This window comes from Amphiura filiformis, chromosome 14 (assembly GCF_039555335.1).
Source record: "Amphiura filiformis chromosome 14, Afil_fr2py, whole genome shotgun sequence".
Lineage (NCBI taxonomy): Eukaryota > Metazoa > Echinodermata > Ophiuroidea > Amphilepidida > Amphiuridae > Amphiura > Amphiura filiformis.
The window spans coordinates 45,054,999-45,082,039 of NC_092641.1; the positions used below are offsets into that span (position 1 = coordinate 45,054,999).

At 37.1% G+C, this 27,041-nt stretch overlaps 1 protein-coding gene across 1 annotated transcript; it reads left to right on the forward strand.

The window, feature by feature from the left end:
• On the forward strand, nucleotides 1–26,490 carry LOC140170170 (uncharacterized). Its single transcript, XM_072193493.1, has 9 exons — nucleotides 1–95; nucleotides 13,354–13,452; nucleotides 14,878–14,994; nucleotides 17,259–17,391; nucleotides 18,620–18,700; nucleotides 19,227–19,298; nucleotides 22,438–22,509; nucleotides 23,604–23,675; nucleotides 24,706–26,490. The coding sequence occupies exons 2-9, from the start codon at nucleotides 13,362–13,364 to the stop codon at nucleotides 26,444–26,446; spliced, it is 2,379 nt and encodes a 792-aa protein (XP_072049594.1). The 5' UTR covers nucleotides 1–95; nucleotides 13,354–13,361; the 3' UTR covers nucleotides 26,447–26,490.
• Nucleotides 26,491–27,041: the final 551 nt, after the last annotated feature.

Sequence of the window (27,041 nt, forward strand, 5' to 3'; positions counted from 1 at the left end):
AATTTTGAATTTTGACTTAGTGCAAGTGAGCACTGGAAGTGGAAAGCTGATTATATCCGGAGAAAAAAGGAATTCTATACGACGATTTGGACGAGGTAAGTACTCCAAACAAGTAGAACAGAAAAAATATGTCTGTATATTACGGATTTCATTTTGAAAGTTTAGAGATTTTATAGGACTGTTGATTGTTTTATAGAATGAAATAATTTAACTGTTTTCCAAAATACCAGAGTCTGCCTTTTAAGGACCGTTCATACTAACACCGCATTTGCGATGCGTTGCTTTGCGATGCGGTGCGTTGTCGCACCGCATCTGCTGCATTGCGATATCGCAATAAAGTTAAATACATTTTAACCTGGAAATGCGACTAGTTGCGTTGAGTTGCGGCAAAAGTAATCGATATATCGGCATCGCAAAGCAACGCATCGCAAATGCGGTGGTAGTATGAACGAACCTTATAGAATGACTGTTTGCACGTTTTTTACCACTTCAAACAAGCAAAGCAACCGATCACCTGGTGCTTTTATGAAAATTTATTATTGATTAGAAAATTTGACCACTGGAAAGAATATTGTTTTTATCCCGCCGCCGCCTCAAATTCCCATGTATGAAGGGGAGCTGGCCCTTAACTGTTGTGGTAAGACGACTCCCCAGTACAAGGATTTCAATGTTTGTGTATATAACATGTGGCCCAAGCGCGTTAGAAAATGTTTTATTCGCGTGTAAGCAGCGCGTATTTAGCGAATAAGTGAACTCACTCTCCAAAAGAGCGCGATGAGTGAAAATCACTCCAAAGGGAGTAAAAATCACTACAAAAAGATTAAAACCACTCCAAAAAGGAGCCATGATTATATTATATTATAAATGTGTGTCTACTTTTGCATTTTTCTCAAAAAGTTATGTATATTATAGGGGCAAGGAATCCAATTACTACACTGGAATTTCAGTGACCCAAGACAAGCGGTTCGTTATTTATGATAAGAAATGAGGTACAGCTAGGATGTACCTCATTTCCTATCATATTATACTGAACCGTTTGTCTTGAGTCACTGAAATTTCAGTGTAGTTATTGGATTCTACAGGGTGTAACAATAAAATTGATACAATTGAATTTTGACTTCTCAGTAAAAACCTAAAAGAGTTATGGCACAAATATTATATGTAATACAATCAGTAATATCTGGGCTAAAAGAAGACGTTTAGTTGGTTTCTTTACTAGCTTGGGTTCAAAAGTTATGTCCGATTAATTAAAACGTCCAGAAAACGTGTTGGGCCACTTTTGCCATGTTTGCGCATATCAAGTTTGAACCGCGTAGATATGCTGATCGTGCATTAAACATCAAAGAACTGACACAAAAGAATTATAAGTGGTGTTTCTTCATATAATTAAAATGAACTTAATTATAATATGATATTTCTTTAAAATCTATGAAAGTCATGAAATTTCTTTCAAATTATCTTATAAATAAAGTAATTTCTCATATCCCTGAGATATCATTGGTAAAACTGAGAACACTTTTTGGATCCATAAGTTCAAAACAATAAGATTTTGTTCAGCTGGGCTTCTAGCTGTTCTGGGGCGACCACTATTGCCAGCATTTCTGTTAACAAATTCTACATACTTCTCATAGTTATGTAATTGTATGCCTTGTCACGATGGAAGATGTGAGTTTGGAAAATGAGCTATGAACAATCTTATGGTTTCTGCTTGACTCCATGTGCTACCGAATGTCACAACCATAAAAATACGCTCTTCCAACGTGAATTGGGGTTGAAGTTGTTGAGCTGCAGCCATGATTTCTAGTAAATGAGGTTGTTATGTCAGTACTTAGTTGTGACTTTCAAAAACTCAAGGAGATATTCTATTATGTAATCATTTCTACCACTTCGAATACCCCATTGTTTAAAACTACCTATCATAAGATCATCGTCCATGGGTCAACTCTATTCAGTCACTTTTGTGTACACTTTAGACAAAAGTGGCCCAAGCAGTTTTAAGACTAGGTTACATAATTGGTCATATCTTCACTTTTATACCGTCGATTTTATTGGAACAAAGCTTAGCTGGTGGCTAAAGAAATTATCTTGATAGACATATAAATATCAAACCACAAAATAAGCGGCATACTTGTGTCATTCTATTTTCAAAATGGTACAAATTTTATTGTTACACCCTGTATGCCCCAGTATTTTTCCCGGTATCTGATCACAGTATATTTTTACTTGGGGTTGAAGGGTATTCGCGATCCTCCCCACTCAAATTAATTTTTTTTGGGGGGGGGGCTGTACCCCGGGGCTGTACCCCAGCTAGCACACCCAGTTCCGGAGCTTATGGTCTATTGCATTTTAGATTTGTTATCAGCAAAACCACAAATACTATATGTATCGAAATTTAAAGAAATTTGATGTACAAATTCTAGCACATTGCATTACTCTGCAATTCTACGCGGGCTTATAATAAATCCAAACGAATATGAAATAACCCTGTAAATTTTGCCTTAGGATATTTCTATTTCCATCCATTAATCTTACGCTGTTTTTTGCATCAAAGGACTCATCAAACGTGTGCAAAGTTTAAGAAGCAGTTACAATTGTACTTTGCATGAATGGATTCACGCTGTTTTTTGCATCAAAGGACTCATCAAACGTGTGCAAAGTTTAAGAAGCAGTTACAATTGTACTTTGCATGAATGGATTAAGAAATATACATTGCAGTACAAACTAAATAACGAACTGACTGACTATAGCAGTACAAGTAACGAACTAAATAATAGAACTATACTAAGTATCTACGCCGTAAATAACTAATAAATTCCCATTCACTGTAAAAAATGTTTATAAATTACTTAAAAGTGAAGGTTATAAGTCATCCAATTTGTCATTTGGTATTTTAGAAATAAAAAAATTGGCAAAAAAACGAATAAGAAAACAGCAGTATTGATGAAATTGAAGCCCCATTCAAATACAGCCTGTCTAAAAAAAATTGTGCAAGTGAAAAGCGCCCTCTCTGGCAATTAGAAAATACCGTTGTGACATAATGCTTACATCAACGTCAAGGGCGTAGTTTTAGCTCTCAAATGCCGTTTGTTCTGTTCAATTTGCTTGTTTTAGTTAAATCACAATTGTGCCACTTTTACTAGGGAAGAGGGCTTTACATGTAACAGTGATAGCATCAAGTTATCAAGAGTTCCTTCGTGAAATCAAAAGAATGCATCAATTACACAATACAAACTTTTTGACTGTTTTTACTGTTTTATCATGATGCAGGAATGATGACTCCCCTTTTCCACTTAAAAGAGATTAAAAGATAAATAAATATTTCACATTCTGCTGTAAAAATTAAATACATGTGTATGTCAATGATTTTATTATGGTAAATGTTGTTCTCTTAGTCACTTAAGACATGTTAAAAGACAAACAAATATTGTGCACTTCATGTTATAGGTTAATGAACGCGTATTACTTGTTGGGAGAGATATTAGACAAAATAATGCACGCGTGCTGATGTTGATGCGTTTAATGCATGTGCCCCGAAAGGAGGAGTGCATTAGACGCATCAACATCAGCAATCATTGATTTACATGTACAGCTCTCTTCCCTAGTAAAAGTGGCACAATTGTGATTTTACCCTTTCGTTGTTAAATAAACATATCTCAAAATTGGAACAAGCAAATTGAACAGAACAAACGGCATTTGAGAGCTAAGACTGCGCCCGTGACGTTGATGTAAGCATTATGTCACAACGGTATTCTCTAATTGCCATAGAGGGCGCTTTTCACTTGCACAATTTTTTTTGAGACAGGCTGTATAGGTTATCCACGTTACTCGTAGTATTCCTCATTTAAACCAATTTAATGCACGACCTCGGAGTTACCTGCATGACTTTGGCGGGCTATTTTGAAACAGACATGGTTGCAAATGCATGCAGGTACTTCTTTTGAAAGTCCTAAATAAGGTATAGCAGTCGCTGATAGGATATGCAGCTTATAGAACATGGATAACCTCTATTTAGAGAATACGTCGGTATCCACTACGATAAAAATATTGGCCAGCCCATCCATTATGACACGATATTGGATAGGCAAAAGACAAAATCCTATCTTTTATTCTCATTCTTATTCAGTTTTAATGTAATTTTTGCGAGAAAAACTGCCTTTTTTAGAAAAAAAAAAGTTACTTTTGTGAGGACATCCCCGTTGTTTTAAATGAACGAAACCATCACGAACATCTAAGCCGCCGAATCGCGTTCTTAGTTCTCGCACGTGTATTACGCGAACGCATTATCGCGCGATCATTGAGGAGCAATAAGCGTGCCGCCGTTGCGTGGCGGCGCGTGCCCTGACTAATATCACTACCAACTATTGTGAGATATTATACACCAGAAAACCAATCAAATTACGTGAATTCTTTACAAGACGCATCCATTGAATAAGAATGCTTAAAAGTGAAGGATAAGTCTTCCAAATTGTCATTTGGTATTTTTGAAATGAAAAAAAAAAATGGCAAAAAACGAATAAGAAAACAGCAGTATTGATGACGTTGAAGCCCCATTCAAATAGAGGTTATCCACGTTACTCGTGTGTGACTTCTAATAAAGGGCGACAATATAATGCACGTCCTCGGAGTTACTTGCATGACTTTGGCGAGCTATTTTAAAACAGTCATGGTTGCACATGCAGGTACTTCTTTTAAAAATCCTAAACTAATCTATAATATTTTCCTAAAACTTAAAATTTACAATCTAACATTATCAGCATGATTTTTACGATACACATTTGTGATTTGACTCTAAACATGAACAATAAAGGATAAGTCTTCCAAATTGTCATTTGGTATTTTTGAAATGAAAAAAAAAAATGGCAAAAAACGAATAAGAAAACAGCAGTATTGATGACGTTGAAGCCCCATTCAAATAGAGGTTATCCACGTTACTCGTGTGTGACTTCTAATAAAGGGCGACAATATAATGCACGTCCTCGGAGTTACTTGCATGACTTTGGCGAGCTATTTTAAAACAGTCATGGTTGCACATGCAGGTACTTCTTTTAAAAATCCTAAACTAATCTATAATATTTTCCTAAAACTTAAAATTTACAATCTAACATTATCAGCATGATTTTTACGATACACATTTGTGATTTGACTCTAAACATGAACAATAAAAAAAATTAATAAAAATACCAACATTTCGCATATTGGTTTTCAGATAAAATGCATTGTAAAGATAACATAATTAACTTAAAACTATACTGACATTTACGGACATTAAATTCTGCTCTATCCGACTATCCGAGACAGTGTGACAAATTTTAATTGGAACAGTCATGTACAAGATAGAATTACAATCAATTTGTGGATTAGGGGTTGACTAAATGAAATTGCCAGAAAATGCAATTTTGTTCTGCGTAAAAGCTTAATATGTTGTTAATATCAAATGTTAAATGATCTGTTTTGGTACAATATGAAGGCGATGATACGTGTGAGATGCGGGGATAGTGTTTAGAGGTGTAATAAGATACGTCTGTTGTTTTGTTGCAACGCATTGGGGAATAGCACGTTATTGCAACTGTAAACTGCAGGATTATGCCTATATTTTGTTGACTAAATTTATTCTCATATAAAAATATCTCGCAACATCACTAATTGGTGCATGCATGCATCCATCCATCCATCCATTCATCCATCCATCCATCCATCCATCCATCCATCCATCCATCCCTCCATCCCTCCATCCATCCATCCATCCATCCATCCATCCATCCATCCATCCATCCATCCATCCATCCATCCATCCATCCCAAGCACCCACCCATCCATCCACCCACCCACCCACCCACCCATCCATCCATCCATCCATCCATCCATCCATCCATCCATCCATCCATCCATCCATCCATCCATCCACCCCATCCACCCACCCATCCACCCACCCACCCACCCATCCATCCATCCATCCATCCATCCATCCATCCATCCATCCATCCATCCATCCACCCAAGCACCCACCCACCCATGCACCCACCCACCCACCCATCCATCCATCCATCCATCCATCCATCCATCCATCCATCCATCCATCCATCCATCCATCCATCCACCCAAGCACCCACCCACCCATGCACCCACCCACCCACCCATCCATCCATCCATCCACCCAAGCACCCACCCACCCATGCACCCACCCACCCACCCACCCAGCCATCCATCCATCCATCCATCCATCCATCCATCCATCCATCCATCCATCCATCCATCCATCCACCCAAGCACCCACCCACCCATCCCCACCCAACCCACCCAGCCATCCATCCATCCATCCATCCATCCATCCATCCATCCATCCATCCATCCACCCAAGCATGGCCAGGCGGCATAGGACACGCAACACGTGACGTACGAGGCTGGCGAAGATACAGGGCTGACAACCCCATTCAAAATACACGGTTAGCAATTACAAATGGAAAATTAACATACTTGCAGTGGGGTACTTTGTCGTACCCCGACGGTTTTAGAGTAAGATAATTTTGCTTTGACACCACATAACAAATTAAGAATTGTTTGTGAAGATTTCATGATTATGTGTTAATCCAATGGCGACGTCAAAAATGGCGATATTGCCTCCACCACCGCCTGAACATGGTCATTGGCCAGTACACTGCCAACACTGTCAATGCACATTACGTATACTGGTGTTTCTATCAGCGAAAAAACCCTCTGAATCAGGTATTACAAATGTTAATGTTTTTCCCCTAAAATCAGGCCGCTTCTTTTTTTTTTAATATAAAATGTGATAATAAAATTCATATGTATATTAATGTCGGGAATTTCATAACAAAAACTAGAAGTACCGCGAAAAAAGGCCTTAAACACAAACAAAAATGGTATAAAAACATGAGTAGAAACAAGAATAAATAATAATGATTGGTATGGTATGCGAGATCATAGTCAGTACAATAGAAATTGCTGCAATAAAAATAGATATCTGTGCATGCATTGATTTTATATGCATGATTCAAAGTACAAAAATATATGAAAAAGATTTTTTTTCCCAAAACGGCGATAAAATGACTAAATACAATGTTTGAGGAACAGTAACAGTGTGAGTGATTTGCTGCTATTAAATCTCATACTAAGAGTATACGAACCTTATTTTGAAATTCAAATACCTTATTCAGTTTAGAGCCTGGGTGCTATTCTGATTACATAAACGTGACCTTCTGAAAACAAAGGGTTTGATAAGAAAGAGACGAGTATGTTTGTGATTTCATCAGTGGAACCTCCGTTTTTAATGATCAGTAGTTACCGAATCGAACCAAGTAGCATTTAGAATTTCTTCAAGTTGAGCAAAACGTTCAAAACGTTTCCATTGCGGCTGCGCGTGAATAATCAATAGTAACTGACCAATCAAATGACAAGAATCATTGGGAATGATGGAACCAGACTGGTTCAAAAATATAATGTCTGCCAAATATAAACACAGCATCTGCTCTCTATAGACGAATCTAATTTCACGCATTCCTACACCTCAATGGCAGCCATAGCCGCGACGGGAACCTAGCTGTCTCACCTAAAATGTGAAATGATGGGGCCTTGAAGGGTATTTTAAACTGCATTCTATCACCCGTGTTACACGTAGACAAAAGAATGATGACAGTTTACAACACAAAATAATCTAACATCGAATTTTAAGTATAAATCATCAGATTTATAAAATTTACTTCGAGTACTGTTAAATATCAAAAAATATCAATTTTAATGATTTGACATAAAATGTGTATTACATTGCGAATTTCAAAAAATCAAAATTATTTGATATCGGAAGGAAATTCTTCGTATTCTGAATACAATTCGATATGTCTGATGTGCTCTAATGTCCCACAATAAATACTGTCCAAACGTTCATACCCCATCCCTTAATAAATGATGAAATATTATAAATTTGTGTCCATGACTGTTACACCCCAGCAAATACAAAAACGTTTAAACAAGTTATATTTTGGGTTTTGGTTGGGTTTTGGTTGGGGTAAAAACGTTTTTAAAACGTTTTTAACTCAACAACAAAACGTTTTAAAACATTTGTATGAAAACACACTGCAACAATATTTTTAAGATGTTTTCAAAATGTTCAATTGTAAACTATTTTTTGCAAATATCTTATGCCAAATGATTTCTCGATACTTAAATAACTTTATGTTTAAATATTTGCGGTAGATCAAAAATATTTTTAATGTGATGAAAAAGTGTTTTGTCCTTTACATACCCTTTATATAACCCAACATTTAAACGTTTTCTGATAACCTTTTATAACCTTTTGCGAATGGTGTATAAAACGTTCTATGTGTGCTGGGACTATATACAGTTTTATACAGGATGACATCGAGTAGTTCTCAAATTATTCTCAAATGTAATTTATTTTTTAAAAGCCATTACTTAAATATCAAACCATTGCTTCATTGTAAGAGATTGTACTTCACGCTTTGTGTTATTCAGAAGAGTTATATTTTGGGTTTGGTTTGGGTAAAAACGTTTTTAAAACGTTTTTAACTCAACAACAAAACGTGTTAAAACATTTGTATGAAAACACACTGCAACAATATTTTTAAGATGTTTTCAAAATGTTCAATTGTAAACTATTTTTTGCAAATATCTTATGCCAAATGATTTCTCGATACTTAAATAACTTTATGTTTAAATATTTGCGGTAGATCAAAAATATTTTAATGTGATGAAAAAGTGTTTTGTCCTTTACATACCCTTTATATAACCCAACATTTAAACGTTTTCTGATAACCTTTTATAACCTTTTTTGCGAATGGTGTATAAAACGTTCTATGTGTGCTGGGACTATATACAGTTTTATACAGGATGACATCGAGTAGTTCTTCTCAAATTATTCTCAAATGTAATTTATTTTTTAAAAGCCATTACTTAAATATCAAACCATTGCTTCATTGTAAGAGATTGTACTTCACGCTTTGTGTTATTCAGAAGAGTTATATTTTGGGTTTGGTTTGGGTAAAAACGTTTTTAAAACGTTTTTAACTCAACAACAAAACGTTTTAAAACATTTGTATGAAAACACACTGCAACAATATTTTTAAGATGTTTTCAAAATGTTCAATTGTAAACTATTTTTTGCAAATATCTTATGCCAAATGATTTCTCGATACTTAAATAACCTTATGTTTAAATATTTGCGGTAGATCAAAAATATTTTTAATGTGATGAAAAAGTGTTTTGTCCTTTACATACCCTTTATATAACCCAACATTTAAACGTTTTCTGATAACCTTTTATAACCTTTTGCGAATGGTGTATAAAACGTTCTATGTGTGCTGGGACTATATACAGTTTTATACAGGATGACATCGAGTAGTTCTTCTCAAATTATTCTCAAATGTAATTTATTTTTTAAAAGCCATTACTTAAATATCAAACCATTGCTTCATTGTAAGAGATTGTACTTGACGTATTGTGTTATTCAGAAGAGGTGAACTATGCGGTATTAATAGCTACATATTTCTTTATGTAACCTCGTGGCTGTTCAAATCATCATCTGCTTAAATCTATTTTTGATTTTTGGTCGATTGCTGTCAATCTCCTCTCCCCAGTGGCGTACCGTGGCCGCCCAACCCCGGCCGCCCCTTCCTCAACAGCCCGAGAATGTTGACCCAATTTTTTTCTCGGTCGTTTGAAAAAGTGAAGAGCAAAAAAAAAAAAGGGGTTTCAGGGGCTAGCGCCCTAAAAGCGGCACATTTTGATGTATAGTACAATTTTTTCAAAATTTGTTATGCTTTATCAAAATTTTTTCGCCCTTTTTTATTTACTAATTCTTTATGCCGCCTCTTCGTTTTTGCCGCCCCTGTTTTTGCCGCCCTTCTTCTTCCGTCGCCCTTCATTTTGGCCGCCCCAGTGCTTTTACCCAGGGCTGGCGCCCCAAAGCCCCCCCCCCCCCAAAAAAAAAAAACGCGCATGCTCCCGGTCTCCTCTCTCCGTCTCACCTCCCTCTCCCTCTCTCTCACTGACTCGCTCTCTGTCGGTGGCTCCATTTGAAATCTACAACCCGGTGTTAGAAATTAACATGATTAAGGACATTATTATTTAGAGAATAAAGGTATTGTTTTTTGCCGCTTTTTTGCATCTATCGTCTCATATAACACTGGCGACATCATTAGGCCAAACAAAATTATGTTTGGTTGCCATCAGAGATCGACCCAAAAAAATTTGAAATCTTGGGTCGGGTTTTATTTCTTTTTTTCTTCAATAACTTTTTTAGAAGAAACCTTAAATTTGGACAGTATCAAGGACATTTGATAATTGTTATTCACTTATTTTATTTATTAAATGCATATTTGATTAAAAACAAGATGTATTTCCATTTAAATTTAGTCCAAAAACGCACAATTTTTTACCCTAAAATGATCAAGCATTTGTCAATACTAACATATCCAAAATGGAGGAAAATGGAGGAAGAGCCCATAAAAAACCGACCCTCTAAAATTTTGTCTTGGAAGGACAACCAAACAACTTATTTTTTGGCCTTATTTTAAGTAAAACATAGTTCCATAGTAAAGAATAGAAAGTTCCTAGTCTCATGCATTTAGTTGTCCAATATTGACACTAAATATTTTTTAAAGTGGTGCTACACCACCTGATAAATTTTGTGACTAATTTTGCATTTTTCTCAAAAAATAACTACAGATTGGTAACAAAGGTTGCGTATATTATAGGGGCAAGGAATCCAATTACTTCACTGAAATTTCAGTGATTCAAGACAAGTGGTTCATGTCAGAAATAAGGTGCATTCTAGCGGTACCTCTTCTTATCATTAACGAACCGCATGTCTCAGGTCACTGAGATTCCAGCGTAGGAACTGGATTCCTCGCCCCTTATAATATACATAACGTTTGTTACCAGTGTGTTATTATTTTTTGAAAAAATGTTATCTTGTTTTGCCAAATGAAACATAGCTAAATCATTATCCTTTAGTTAGTTTCAAATAGCAATGAAAGTCACATTTTAATACTTTTGCAATTTGACGGAAAATAAGCCAAAAACAAGTCTAAGCATTCAAAAGTTTGAGTATAGGCAAAGTGTTTGCTAAATTTTGTATTTTATGTTAATGTTCATAGTTGGTTATAAAAGATACCAGAAAATGTCATATACCGTTATATTTGGTAATAATGTATAGCTATGGGTCTCTTCTATTATTGATGCCAAAATAAGTACAAACATTCCCCACATAATATTGCAATGACGTCATAATGTGAGGGCACTCATGCAAATTTGGGAAATTCTGGCTATGTGCAAAAAGTAAAATTGATTTGCGGCTAAAAAAATACTTGCGATTTTCACCGAATTTTCTCCTAAATGTAAAAAGAAATGACTATTTCAACCTATCTAGCAAATATAACTTCAATAGCTCATGGAATAATTTTACAAGAGCGAAATTAAAATAATTAATTTTACTGTAGAAGCTAAGCCAATAGTGGGCCTCACCACCACCCCACACTTTTAATGGCCGGTCCTACCCCGGGGCAAGGCGCTGGGGTAAAAATTGTATCACTAAAATGAGCGCAAAGGATAGATCTACGATTAACTTAGGTCGTTTGGACGTAAACATGCGCGGTTTTTTATGACGGATGAAAAAAATTGGGGGGGGGGGAGGTTGGTACAACGCGTCTTCGTAGCTCTAAGGTTAAATTGCCTTATGATTTAGCTATGTTTTATAGTTGTCTTGCTTAATTTATTGCAACCCTTTATTTTGGCAAACTTTCTTTTCTTTTTTATGTTCTTCCTTTTTTATTTTATTTGGCAAAGCAGGATAATATGTTTTTAATTCCAAAAATGCAGAGTGCTGTATTTTCTCGGGAATCGGGAGTGTTTGCCGCCGACAGATAACGATGAAAGTCTATTAAACCCTATTAAGGCTGATCAGAGGCTTAGCATGATCTATTGGTGTTTGCATTCACATATTGACACAAATAAAGCTGATGCACAAGAGGGATAGTAGGTATAAATAAGATCGCAACGTATGCTCATATATATAATAAATAAATAAATTTCGGATTTATATAGCGCCTTTTTCCAGCTAGATGTTGAAGGATTCAAAGCGCTGTAATTTTGCTACCATGGTGAATCATCAGATCGCATCAGCTAGGCCAGTTGCAGCCGAACCTCAGGCGCAGACCTATCCGCACTTAGATTGTAATATCCACCAATGCAGCTCCCCAAATTCCATTGGGTGAAGGAAGTTTTTGATAACCAAACAACTAATCACCGATTTTTTGAAAGTAGGAGGAAACCGGAGATCCCGGAGGAAACCTGCGAGAGCGAGCATGGAATCGGGATAAACCAAGTGCATATGAGCACACGGCTGTTTGGTGTATATAGAATTGGCTTCATTATTAACTAAATGCAAACTATAGATGGCGCTGTTTATCCTAAATCATATTTCTTTATTTGTCAGGGTTAGGTGGTTAATACTGCCATTAAAACTGAATGGGTAAAAAAGCAACAAGGACATTTTATAAACATATTGTTATCAAACAATAAAAGGAATTATTTGTATTAAAAGCTTAAAAGAGTAATTTCCAGTAGCTAAATAGCGCCACCAATTTTTTCATTAATAGATACATTCTATATCCAAAAAAACTTTTAAAATTACTATAAAAGTGAATAATTTTGTAAAAGATTGGAAATTAAAGTTGAGAACGACTCAAAATCATCTGTATACATTAGCATGATATCACTTTTTTGCTGTTTAAGCCTAAAATTTGATTGTACACGATGTTTTGTTTGAAAAACTAATAAATGATCCCATCAAACAACCGTGGAGTCCTTGGGCCACATCGGGGCTTAAACCTGGGACCTCAGTGGTGCAAAGCGAGGGATACAGGTACCACCGCTGCGCTAACTCGCCCTCCCTCCATATAAGGGGTGTCATTTCCGCCTCATGCAGGATTTTTCTCGGGAAGGGGAAAACGTCCAAAACTTAAGAAGTACAATTAAACAGGTCAACTACCCGTATATCACTCTTGACGTCGGTCTACTTTTCGGCGTATTGATAAAAACCTAAACAATTCCCGCCGATTACGAGCTGGTCAAAGTATAGGCCGCACAGTACAACTATATTCTTTGTCACGATTTGGGGTTTTGATTTGTGTGTTGATTTGTGATTTTTTAGTTTAATTTTTAGGAGTTTGATCAAATACAAAAAAAAAAAAAAAAATAGGTACACAGCAATTTTTTAGTTCAATGACTAACAGTGAAAAAGTATAGCTCATGTCATCCAGCTCATTATTAACTGTCATGAAAATAATAATTTGATTGTTTTTTCTCTGTTGTTTCCAGGTGAGATAATGAAGGACATCAGACTGGTGTTTGTAGTTTTATTCATCCGCGAAGTGACCTGTCAGTTTGGCTGGGGGTTCTATGGACCGCCAAGAGGAGGTATGCATTAGGTCTACATATCCTTAAAAGTTTTCAATGCATGCTTTTTCCAGCTATTTTCAGCTGTGACAGCTAGTTGCCATGGCAATTGCCATGGGCATAGTGGTCCACCTGTCATCATAACCAACTGGACTTGGGTCACCATACTATATGCCCTCCGGCAATTCAGTGCTTGGGTTACTTTCAACCACTATTCCATAATGGGATTTGCAACAAGCTATGTTCACTACAAGTTTTACTTTGTTCTAGACTCTGGTTATCATTGTTATAATGTTTCTGTTGGTATTTCAAATTGATTCTTTGCACTAAAACAACAGCTTAAATTATTTTCATATAATCACATGAGGAAAATTTATGAAGTGAAAATAAGTAAAAATAAAATAGGATAAAATACCAGTGCTATGGTCAGGCAGGCAAAAAATGCCCTGGGCAGTCTATTAACTCCTTGCATGCTCAAGAATTCATCAAGATTCAACATTAACCAAGGTAAAATTGTTGCTACTGCATAAAGAATAAAGGTTTAGAAAATATTATTAAGAGAAAGAACCATCTTAAAAAGAAAATATTAAAAGAAAGAATAACTATCTAAATAAGAAATTGACCTCTGCATATTGAATAACAATGTTGAACTTTACCACATAGGCCTACTGAGTGTATACCACTGAGTTGCACAGAGGTCCAGGGAAGAAGGGAAAGGGTTATTTCTCATGGTTTGGTTGGAGCTGGGAGCCCTCCTGCTGACAGTGGTATGTGAAAATAAGACCAGGGAAAGAAGATTTATTGCCCTCTCTTTTCTCTAATCGAGGGTAATTTTCCTCAAGTTCTTTAAGGACGCGTCCAGCTGATGGGTACATTAGTGTGATGGTCGAAATAGTAATCACAAGATGATTTCGTAAGCCTAACGCTGGCGGAATGACGTAATAGCAATATAGGTGCACTACAAGCAGGTTGCACTCTCCACCTGTGTATGTCTGTAATCATAGTATACAAATATTGACTGCTATGAGGGACATGGTTAAAATTACAAGGTGATCTCAATGGTTTTGAGATCACTGTGGGCTTATAATTTTAACCATACCCCGTTCCTACCGGCAAGGTTGCGTAAAAGTTGGCAACCAGCTTATTTTAGTTAATTTGGGTATGCTGAACTCGAATCTATCGTCTACCTCAAATTGTTCGCATATCTTAGAGGTTTCATCTAACGTTTGCACTATCTGCGATGTCTAGTTAATATGTTACACAGCAAAGAGTTAAAAAGATATGTAGAACTCCATTAGATTCTATGGCATTTGTACTTATTTTCCATCTATCTTCTGAACGTCACATCGCAGAAAGTAGAAACTAAATTTTAAGTGGCCCCCAAAAAGAAATGTGAGGGAAACATGTTTTATTTTTAACTCGACCTTATATCTTTCTTCTTTTCAGACCCTAAATGTCGGAGCTATCAATGTGACGGCGGATCCAAGGCAGCATGCATAGATGTAGCTAAAGTATGCGATAGAACAGATAATTGCCCAGACGGAGATGACGAAAGAGACTGTCGTAAGTGTTATTTTGTTTTTCATTGTGGTTAGACATTAAAGGTTGAAGCCCTGTAATTTCAGGTTTTAAATCAGTGCTGTGGTGGTGGGTCCAGCCAATCTTTCAGCCCTATTGTTACAGTTGTCTATATTTATTAAGGGGGTACTACACCCCTGCTTATTTTTGAATTTTTCTTAAAATTATAGAGCATTGGTGACAAGTAAGATATGTATATTATAGGAGCAAGGACTACAACTGCTACACTGGAAATTTTATTTCCGCATAGACAACAGTTGTGGAGTTACAGTCAAAAATGAGAGAAACCAATATTTGATCAAATCAATAATTACTTGCTGTTGAGTTGCTGAATTTTCAGTACAGTACTTGCAGTCCTTGCTCCTATAATATACATATCTTACTTGCCACCAATGCGCTATAATTTGTGAGAAAAACGCAAAAATAAGGAGAAAATTGGCTAGGGGTTTAGTACCCCCTTAAGCTATTGGATTTTCTGGTTGACTAAATATACAATTACTTTCTCAGTAGGGCCATCAACAATAGAGCAGTGACTAGCTTTTATGGCATACATACACATTGAGAAAATAATACCCTCTTATATTGTGGCTTATTTAACGGTAGATTGGATAACAATACCCAAATCAAATAGACTACACAAAACAAGCTTAATGGATTATAGATATAGGAGAACCTCAACATCATGAGGATGTCTCATAGTCTGATTGAAAGCCTGATATTACAAGGCCTCAACCTTAAATGGACCTGGAAAATGAACCATGATAGTGATATGTCCTTTGGTGCCGTGTTTAATAAGCGATACGACGTAGCTCGCACTCAGTTCAAAAGAAGTATAGGTGTTTACCCTGACTGTTAACTCCGTACTGTGATGCTCTTTTGATACTCACAAGCAAGAGCACATGGTATGATGCATTATAATTTGGGGTTGGTGGCATACGATTTTGCATATTCTATCCTTTTTCGTAATTGACCACGTCGTTTCCTTTGGCGGCGTTAGGCTATGCTAACTCCAATTTGGCCGGAGTTAGCGAAGTGGAAAACTAAAAGCGAAGCCAAAGATGTAAATTACATTTATTATGCAAAATTAATTTGTCAAGTAACAATAAGGACTATCTAGTTGAAACTTGGTACATAATGTATTACAAGCACAACAGAAGTGTATTGTGTCTAGTTTTTGCTAACTTTAATCTGAATAATATTATTGGACCGAATTAAAAAGACTAGTTTGCGTCTCACGTCAGGGCAAAGGTGCGATGTGATTGGTTGCTGACCTGAGCAGTACGGCATTTTTGGTCTGGTTGACAGGAAATCATATGCCAACTAGTCTTTTTTAATTCGGTCTTCAATAAATTATAATTAGGGTTAATTTCATATACTGGTGTTTGGTAGCAAATTTGGTATAAAATTGGAGCTAACAAGATTCTGCACATGAACTTATGAATCGAATTGTAATAACAAGACCAGGGTTTGGTGTAGGACGGATCACTTAAGTACGGACTTTCTTTTTGTGTTTCGTGTTTATAAACAATTTTGGGCATTATAATAAAGAAACAGACATCAGCAAAAGCGTCTATTACAATATATGTCTTGGAGACGTCCTCCGTAAAATCCTAGTAGAATCCTTTTTAGCCCTACATCACCGTGTTTTTGGGCCAAATGTTTTCTTGCGCATCGGTCCATCAAATAGCAACATTCAGTTTCGTCTAAAATAGTCAGATAGTATTTTTTCGCGTACTTCGTGTCTTAGTAAATGCTCTCCCCACCACCTAAATTTGTAAGCTTCCGCCGCGACCGGCACTAATTGTGACGTACTGTCAGCCACTAATTTTCAAAATGACATTTTCGCAAATATTAGTTTTGCGTGACGTGACCAATGATTAAAATAGCCGTCCGATCTTCATTGCTGCCAAATTGAATGAGCCTCGTTTGATATGAGCTCGAATTAGTATTCTTTATCCACCTCGATATTTCCCACAAAACAATTCCGGTTCAATTCATGGATGGTAATTATTTGATTTTTTTTCACTGATTTATGTTTTGGTTGACGAGGCGATTTTTTAAAACTCCCTGCACATCCGGTCATCTAACAGCATTACAGATTGGTTGATAACTTGCAATGCTAATTTCAATTGCCAATTATGACTAGATTATGAACTATATGTGGTCGAGCTTGCATTTGCAGATGATCTTATTAATACCCTGCTTGATTGGCTCAAAATTGCTAAAACATCTTCGTTTTTATTCCATAGAGACACGTCGTTGTCCTTCCAATTGCCACTGTTCCGTAATAATTGGCAGCAGCCTAGGACTCCTTCACACTAGATGCATGCACGGATGGAGCAGAGCTAACGTCTATTCTATCTCGAAAACTACAGAACATATGTAAGTTTACATATCCCTTCTCACTTGCTTGAAATCGACAGCTATTATCATCATCATCATCATCATCATCATCATCATCATCATCATCATCATCATCGTCGTCGTCGTCGTCGACGTCATCGTCGTCTTCATCATCATCTTCATCATCATCATCATCATCATCATCATCATCATCATCATCATCATTATCGTCATCATCATCATCTTCATCATCATCATCATCATCATTATCATTATCGCCATCATCATCATCATCATCATTATCGTCATCATCATCATCATCATTATCATCATCGCCATCATCATCGTCACCATCATAATCACCATCATCATCATCTTCATGTTTATCTTCATCTTCATCTTCATTGTCATCTTCATCATCATCATTCTCCTCATTATGTGAAAATCTTTAAAATGCTACTTCTGCCAGGCTCTTGAGTCTTGACCCAATTTCAACCATTATTATGTTTCGATGAGTCCAAGTGTGTGAAAATATTGGATCCAACATATAATAATGATAAAATTGGATGCTTTACGCCCAATATTTATTAGTCTCGCTAATATTTTAAAACTCATAGCTCGAGCAATAAATATGGTCTCAGTCGATCCAATTTTATATCAAACCTGGTCATAAGAACCGCTGTCCCAAGCTTAATAGAAGTTGTACACAGATAGGTGTCAAAGGTCATAATAGGGGTTATTAGGGGTAATTTTGTGAAAATCTTTAAAATGCTACTCCTTTAAATTGCATGTTACGACCATCAAACTTGGTCTGAAGAACCACTGGCCCAAGCTTAATATGAATTGTACCTCAGCTTGGGGTCAACTCGAGGTCAAAGGTCAGATGAGGTCACACGATAACTTTGCCAGATTGTGTGTAAACTTGGTGCAAAGCATTCTTCATATGAAGTGAAGATGAACGTCAACCTGGGGTCAGCGATGTCAAAGGTTTAAACTTCGATCCTTGATATGAGAGAAACGTGAAAAGGTCTGCCTCAGGTCACCCGAGGTCAAAGGTCAAATTAGATAAAATGTTAAACTTGACTTAAACTAAAGCATCCTGGATATGAGGCGAACATTAAGAAATCAACATGAGATTAAAGGTCAAATGAGGTCAGAAGGCAACGCCTGATATTCGATACAACAGTAGCTCTAGTTCTTCTTCTTCATCATCCTATTCCTGTTCTTCTTCCTCATATTAACATCGTTTTAATTCGTATTAATTTAGGGAATTGTCGGGAGGATATCATGATAAGCCAGGAGTCCTTGAAGCAGATTCATTTGCAATTCACAACGAACTTGACATACTGTAAGTATGCTTTATTATGACATACCACGGTTGTTTAATGGCATGTAAAACTTATATTTATCTAAAAACTTATGTGCATCTTTACAAGGTGTAGACACTTGTAAATGGTATAAAAATGGTATCAGCAAACAGACTAACAAGTGACAGGGGAATTTTCAAATTTTAAATTTAAAATGTACGTAAATAGCGCCCTCAATTTGCACACAAATGTACAATTTATAGAATTAAAATTACCCCCCAAAAAGCAGAAAAAGATGAATAATTTGATATAGAAACGATAATATGTTCTCGGTTTTGGTAAGATGATATATTATGCGATTCTCTTGGTCGGGCTAAGGTGTGACCTTAGACGGAAGGTCACACAACGGTGGGCAGTGTAAAAAACGGCCGATGTCTCATATTCTCATGTGCAAAAGAAGCAACTTGCCCGAATGTTCAACCGTAGAATATTAACATGTTTGGCCTGTGAATCACGGAGTATTATTTGCAATCTTTTATCCTAATTTCGGTTTGATTTATTTTCTAGGGAACTGAAGAACAACAGCATTGAATCAATTAGAACAAATGCCTTTAGCAATCTCGGACACCTAAATTTACTGTGAGTATAATCCTGATAAGTAATAATACATTCGGTTTCATTCCTGAAATTCTCTGGAAATTAAACCGAAACTACGTCACCAACACCAGTGCGAACATTCAACGCAATCGCGTATGCTCGTGTATGTTAGAACATGCACAGTTTTTTAAATTTGAATGTTTTTTCATCAGGTGAAATATGCACTGTTCAATTTAACGAGACTTTCACATTAAATATTTGTTCCATACAATCAAATGACAATAATCTTAGACTATCAAATCCATTTTTGGTGACATACCTTGTTACAGTTTCATGCTGCTACGCAGCACTTCATCAGACTGGTTACCTTGCTTCTTCTTCGCTCCTGAAGTTGCTGCCGTTGGCGGCGCCAGAAACTGGTCGAAACTATTTGGTAAGAAATAGTTCCTTTCATCAATGCTCATGGTGTTTTGCCCTCGTCACCTGATCCCAAATTGCCTCTCTATTGTCTTTTGTTCCTGTTGGTCTCCCTTGATCTATTATGTGCGTCCTTCCAACTTATGACATGGTTGGTAATACGTAACGTGGTCTGTATAATTTATTAGCACATTTATTTATTTATTTCTGTAAGTGATTGCTTTCCCGGTGATCGGTTATGAACCACTGCCTTCTCCGCTACTCCTTGATGTTCTTTCAGGCGTGTGCCAAGCAAGCGTGAAGTTTTTCCAATGTTGATCTTGTTACAATTCTTGCATGGGATTTCATAGACACAGTCTGATGTTTGTGATGTGTCCCGTTTGTCCTTGGGTTGAACTAAAATATTGCGAACCGCACTTAGTGTCCATTATGGAACTTTTGAAATGACAACTACACATTTCAGTTTCCTTGGCACTATTAATAGGCATGTCACAGTGGCTGCACAATACTTCTGCCACACTGTGCATGCAAGCATAACAGTAAATTGAAAAGCGCGCGCATGAAAGTTGTTCAATTTTGGCAAACATCCATGCCGAAAAATTAATTTCCTCATATGTGCTATTTATCACAATTGTTTGAATTTTTGATATATGGTGTGTGAAACCTTTCTGTGACTACCATCGGTTTTAAAAAAAATAAATATTGCTTCGTTTAAGAGCTACTACCTGTTTTTATGGATTGTTGAAGATCCCTCATAAATCAATAAATATAAGCCTTTTGAAAAATCAAGATCTACCACCATTTAGCTGAAATACTAATCTTTCTAAACATGTAAATTATTTCCGTCGACAACGAATGGCACACTTGAGGAAAACGATTTGAAACAAAACATTTTTTAAGTGAGTTTAAAGGGAGTAATATTCCAAACCACAATAGCTCTAAGCCGTTGTGTGTGTCCAAGGCCTCACCATTTTTGTATACGCGGTATAGTAGAGGGGCTGTTGCTTTTACCGTTTCTATTCCCACGTTAATCCAGATAACAAAATGTTAATTTGAAGTCTCATTGCAAATTAATTTTTATTTTTACTTTTCGGATTTGGCTTTGAGCAATGATGACACATACCATATTTACAGAAAAAATGAAAATTCTATTCCAGACACCGTCAAAATGTCAAAAAAACCAAAATTACTCATGCCAAATTTACATAATAATATGATGAATACATAATTAGCTGTAATAAGCTAATTTGCATAATTGATTACTTTTTGTGTATTTTTTTATTATCAATATTTATTGAAAGAACTTTGTATACATATGTTTGTGAAAAAACCGCACCCTTATATCATGTACGGTTTTCTTTTGGCATCAATTTTGCATTTTAATTAGCTGAACTTAGTCATTTTTTCAACTTTTATTTGTCTGCAGATTGGCTGGAATTGCTAAAATAGTATATTTGGTTAATTTATTATAATTATTCAATGATAGATTTTTAAATTTTGTTTTCTTTGACGAAGTTAAAAAAGATAGGCAATTAACCTGTGATACTTAAATTAACGTTGCTTTTTCAAGCAAATGTCCAAATAAACCTTCAAAATCTCGAAATGTGCCAATTTTGTCATTATAGCAATTTGTGGCAGATTTGCATTCCATTTATGAGCATCTTAAAATTGACACTACGTCACAATGCATTGACCGATTTCAATTCGGTTTTTTGATTTTTGATGCTTTAATAAATGTCATTCATGTAGAAACATTAAATAACGTGTTTCTGCTGCCCTTATTTTTGAGGTGATATACCTACTATTAACAAAAATTTGGTATAACCGGTTAGTCATATACATGGAATGGCTCGATCAACAAGCAGTAGCTACAGCCCCCATCACAAGCAAACCTAGAATTTGGAAACGTTACATAGGCGTAGATCCCGAGGTAATGGGGGGGGGGGGATAAACCCCCGAATAATTTTACAGGGGAGATGGTACATACAATCATCCCCCAATGTTGACGCATATATGTGGGTTTCTGACCAAAGAGGAGACCAACAGGAACAAAAACAGATTAGAGAGGCAATTTGGATCAGGCGACGAGGGCAAAACACCATGAACAGAGATGAAGGGAACTATTTCTTACCTATACTATTCAGCAAATTACTTCAGCGTTATCCGTCTGCTCTGTCTAATTATCGCGTAAAAAGAACTAGGTCACGCGTTGCTACGTAGTTCAGCTAGCGAACGAGGTGACGATGTGATGAGGACGTAATTCAATTAGCCAATCAGAACCCACTTCCTTATACGCCATAAACTGCGCCAAATTGGCAGACCGCTGAAGTATATGCTAAAAACTGTAATATATTGGCACCGCCAAAGAAGAAGAAGCAAGATTGCCAGACTGATGAAGTGCTGCATAGCAGCATTAAACTGTAACAAGGTATGTCACCAAAACTGGATCTGATAGTACGAATCCCAATCAAACAGTTATTATTGACAATCCTGATGAACCTACTACAACAAAATCTTGGATCAAGCGACGAGGGCAAAAAACCGTGAACAGAGATGAAGGAAACTATTTCTTACCTATACTATTCAGCATATTACTTCAGCGGTGTCCGTCTGCTCTGTCTGATTATCGCAATTATTAAAAATCAAGATATTATTTGGAGGATACCAGAAGGTCACAGTTGGTGGCGCATAATACCTGTGTTCATCAGTAACGAATCAAACACTGATTTTGTTGCCTGGTTGTTTATTTTTCCATTCGTGTCAGGGATCTCTCAAACAACTTGATTACAGAACTACAACTAGGCGTCTTCTGGGGATTACGTGGACTTCGAAACTTGTAAGAAACTTTACTCTATGCTCTCGATACTAATGTTTATTACCACAACGAAAACGCCCAACTACTTTAAACATAAGCTTCCGAATTGGGCTATTTAATTTAAAATCCACACTACCCCTGTGGAAGATTTTGGAAATATATTCCACAAAGGGATAATGTTTTTCAAATGTAACTGGTCATGCTTAATCATTTTGAAACCCATACTCCTCCTGTATTATGGCTTTATCTATATCTTTCATAGCTGGTGTGAGTATTTCAAATGAATGTTATCCAATTGTCTATTGTATTTCAAACTCATACTCCCTCTGTGGCAGACTTGAGCTAAATCATCCACAGGGGTAGTGTGGATTTGAAATGGAATAGCCAATTCCGGTCGCCAAAACAATTTCTAGAAATTGGCCTGACCATGGTCTGTTGCATAAAATAACACAATGCATCCGCCCGAATCAACAAAACACATGAAGGCCGCAAGCCCGGTAGGGCTGAGGCCGGAAACTGCCATAGTGAGGATTGCAACTACAAGGAGTACCAATATATAATGGCCCCGCAGGGAAAGAAACCAAAGTGAATGCGTAACCTTAAGTTATCGATAGCTTTCCAAAAATTACGCAAAGAATTTACACCAAAATACTTATTTTCATTGAATATCATTTTCTCAATTTGACTACTACTATTTCATCACGCTTGATTTCTCTGACGTCGTCTGTCAGGTTACTTTATTTAGTGGTGTGGATTCTATAGGCGCTGTTTTACTAGTTGTTATTTCCATCGACTTCACTGAAAAAGGCGGTGAAATGTTTCATATTCTTTTAAAGCACTTTTAGAGGAATGAATCTGCTAATAGAGGTTATCCACTTCACTCATGTGTGACTTCTAACAAAAGGCGCTGATTCCCGTAGTATTCCTTATTCAAACCAATTCAATGCATGACCTCAGAGTTACCTGCATGACTTTGGCGGGTTATTTTGAAACTGTCATGGTTGCACACGCAGGTACTTCTTTTGAAAGTCCTAAACAAGGTATAGCAGTCGTTGGTAGGATATGCAGCTTATAGAACACGGATAACCTCTATTCCCGTGTTTACTTTTTTTCAGGATTATGCGAAACGTCCCTATAACTTTTGCAGAATATAAGACTTTTGATTTATTTTATCGGATGGACAAAGTGTAAGTAAACAATTAACTCTTTTTCGTAAAAATCTATAATATTGTTCAAATAATAAAAATGACGGCAAACATGCATGCGGGTGTAGCAGGAAACTAATAATCCACTATGCTTGGCCTGCTGCCTGCAAGGAATGGGTTCAAACCTATCAACCGCCTGTGAACTGCGGGTTATATTTTTGCTAACAATAGAAATCAAATAGAAACAAAAGGGTGAGAGTTCATTAGTCGTCTTAGGGCATTTAAATAAAGGCACTTAACTTAATGCCCACGTGACCAGATGGGCGCTGACATTACAGCGTCTAGACAGGATGTCTGGAAACGTGACCTTTGGCACAGCAGGTGGTCTTCCTGTGTATTTTAATTGGAAACGCGGGATGCATGTCCAAATTTTCTAGCAAATTTGTCATTTTATTGCAACTTTGTAGTACTTTTGTAAGAGTTTCCGTCGAGCAAAACTATTAAAATTTAGTTCTTGATAACATACTAAAAACAGAATCCCCCGATGTATAATTAAGTTGCCTATATAATTTTCAGCAATTTTGATGATATTTGTCTGAAAAATTCCTATCTCTTAGCATTGTAGCACATCTACTGATCACTTGGTGGTCTTGGTATGGCGGCGCCCATGGGTCACGGGGGCATTAAATTTAGTGCCTTTTATTTAATACCCTATGGTAACTGTTCATAAGAACAATGTATGGTCTAGTGGTTACAAGAATGCAGGAGAAACCAATATACCCTTTTCCTTGTATCCCATCATGCCCTATTCCAGGGGGGGTATGACGTAGTACGCGTAGTACTTTAACTTCTTCGTCGATCCAGCAGACTTTGTTTATAATGAAAGACAGCGATAAAAAGACTAGTTTGCGTCTGGAATTCTGACAACTAGGCAGAAAAAAAATCACGTCGCGCTAACGGCTTGACGTCAGACGCGAACTAGTCTTTTTTTTTAAATCTCCGTCTTTCATTATAGATTTACATCCTTTTACCATGTTAACTGACCTAGAAAAAACTCCATTTTATATTGCAGTGTCGTGGATAACCACTTCGTATGTTGTGGCTTCAAATCGGACATAGAATGTGACTCGATCAAACCAGTCTATCGATTCTTCGACTGTGGAAGGATAATGAATACAGAACCTGTACGATTTGGATTGGCTGGTTTCGTATGTTTCCTCGCATTTCTCTTCAACTTCATCGTTTTAGCATGTCGTGGTAAACACGTCATTGTTGGCAAAAAAGTTGAAAATGATGTCCTTCGAGTTCAGTCACTATGTGCATGGAATCTAGGCATCACTGGCTTGATGATGGCAGGGTATTTGTTCTCAGTTTCTTTTGCTGACGTTAGCTATAATGAAACGTACTGCTATCGGTCTGTCGAATGGGTCAACTCAGTGCATTGCTTTCTCTCTGGTTTCTTATATTTCTCCTCACTGGAAGGGACTATCATGTTTCTAGTGTTTATCAGTATCGATCAGTATATCAAGATGAGATATACTTTGTCTGGTGGCAAGAGAATACCAATGTACATCGCCGTGTATATCTCTTTAGCAGTATGGCTACTGGCCTTTACATTTGGTGCGATCAGTGCTCTGTCTTTGCGTTCTAGTACTGACTTCTATGACCTCTCCCGGTTTTGTATTGGCTTGCCTATATTCTATCGTCCTGGTGGTCTTGAGATCCGAGGCAATGGGGCGAACCCCTTACAGCTCCCCTTTGCTATAATACTTGATATATTCAACCTCTACTGCTTTATCCCTATAGTGTATTGTTATACCTACTTGCGGAATGAGCTCAACAAGATTTACAAAGTACAAAAGCAACAGAGGGAGGAGGAAGAAAGAAAAATACAAGAGGAAGAAGAAGAAGCCCGAAAAATACAAGAAGCTGAAGATGCTGAAATTGAGAAGGCAAAAGGCTTGGGACCGGAGGATGATGAATGGGAGACGGGCTTTACATATGGTGATGCTCTTCAGGCTGTTGGAACTAGAGTAGACGTGGTTGCGAATATAGAGAGAATCGATGAATACGCGACTTCAGGAGGGATTACAAATGGTGCGTTGCGCAAGCGCGGATCTCATCTAAATGAAACAGCTGACGTTAAGGTGACGAAGCCAAATGGAACCACCCTGGCGACGAATGATGCTGAAGAACAGGCTACTAGCAAGGCACGAGAGATAACACTTGCACGTGAAGAGCATGACAGCGACCCAGAAGAGGACATGGAACGCAGAATAGGGAATTACGGTACTGGTGAGCAAAGTAGAATCGGCAACGATGACGATGGTTCGGAATTTCAAACCAACATATGCAATGAATACATAGAGGGGAGCGATGAAAAGAAGAGAGATTGTGATCAAACCGAAATATCTAGAGATGGAATGGATGATAGCATTGATGGCAGACAACACGGAGAAACGGACGAACACACTTCCATAGCGGATAGCGTTCAAGACGATTACGAGGACGAAGAAACTGATGAAGAGAAGATAATTAGGATGGCGGGTGGTATAAGGTGGATACTGATTGTTAATTGTGTTCTTTACTTGCCAGTGTTACTGGTAGCAGCTCTGTCTCAGTGTAGGGTTCCGATACCTGCTGATGTTTATTGGTGGTTAGTGGTTCTGATCCTGCCAACTAGCGCAGCTTTGAATCCTATCATATACTTGTATTTCACCACCGATTGTAAAGGGCGCCCTCCACGGGATATACCGTCTGATGAGCTGGCTAAAACTGCTTACGATAGAGCCATAGAAATGATGAACATGTAGATCAGCAAGACAGCCCGTGCCGATCAAAGTTGTCATTATTATGTTATTATGTTATTATTTGCCCTTACGCATGCACTACCCAGATTAACCGTATTAATGTGATCCCAATGCATAGTGTACTACACTAGAACTTTCGATGTGCGTGGGTGGATGGTGGCGCGAATGGGTTGCATGTGGTTGTAGTGATGGCTGGGGTGTGTTGGGGTGTGTGTGTGTGTAGTGTGTATGTTACTTTTGTCTGATTTTCTTGAACAAAATAACCAATGCGATACCAAATACATGTGCATAATCGATAACGCCCACTTTCCACTGCCAGTCTATCTGCCCACAGAACCGTCGCTTTATGGAATGTCGGGTAGATGTGAGGTAGCGTGCTTTAATCTATGGGGGGGTGAGTCGGTGGGTGTGTCGAGTGAGTTTGTGTGCGTATTTGCTTGTGTTTGTTATATAACGAGTTGTTTATATTATACGCTTTCACGATAAGTATATTTTTATTGACACTAGGCCTATGTTACAATATTATAAAATAATGGTGTACTCTTTTGCCATATGCACGTGTTAAATTAAGATAAATGTGAATAACTATGTTTTACAA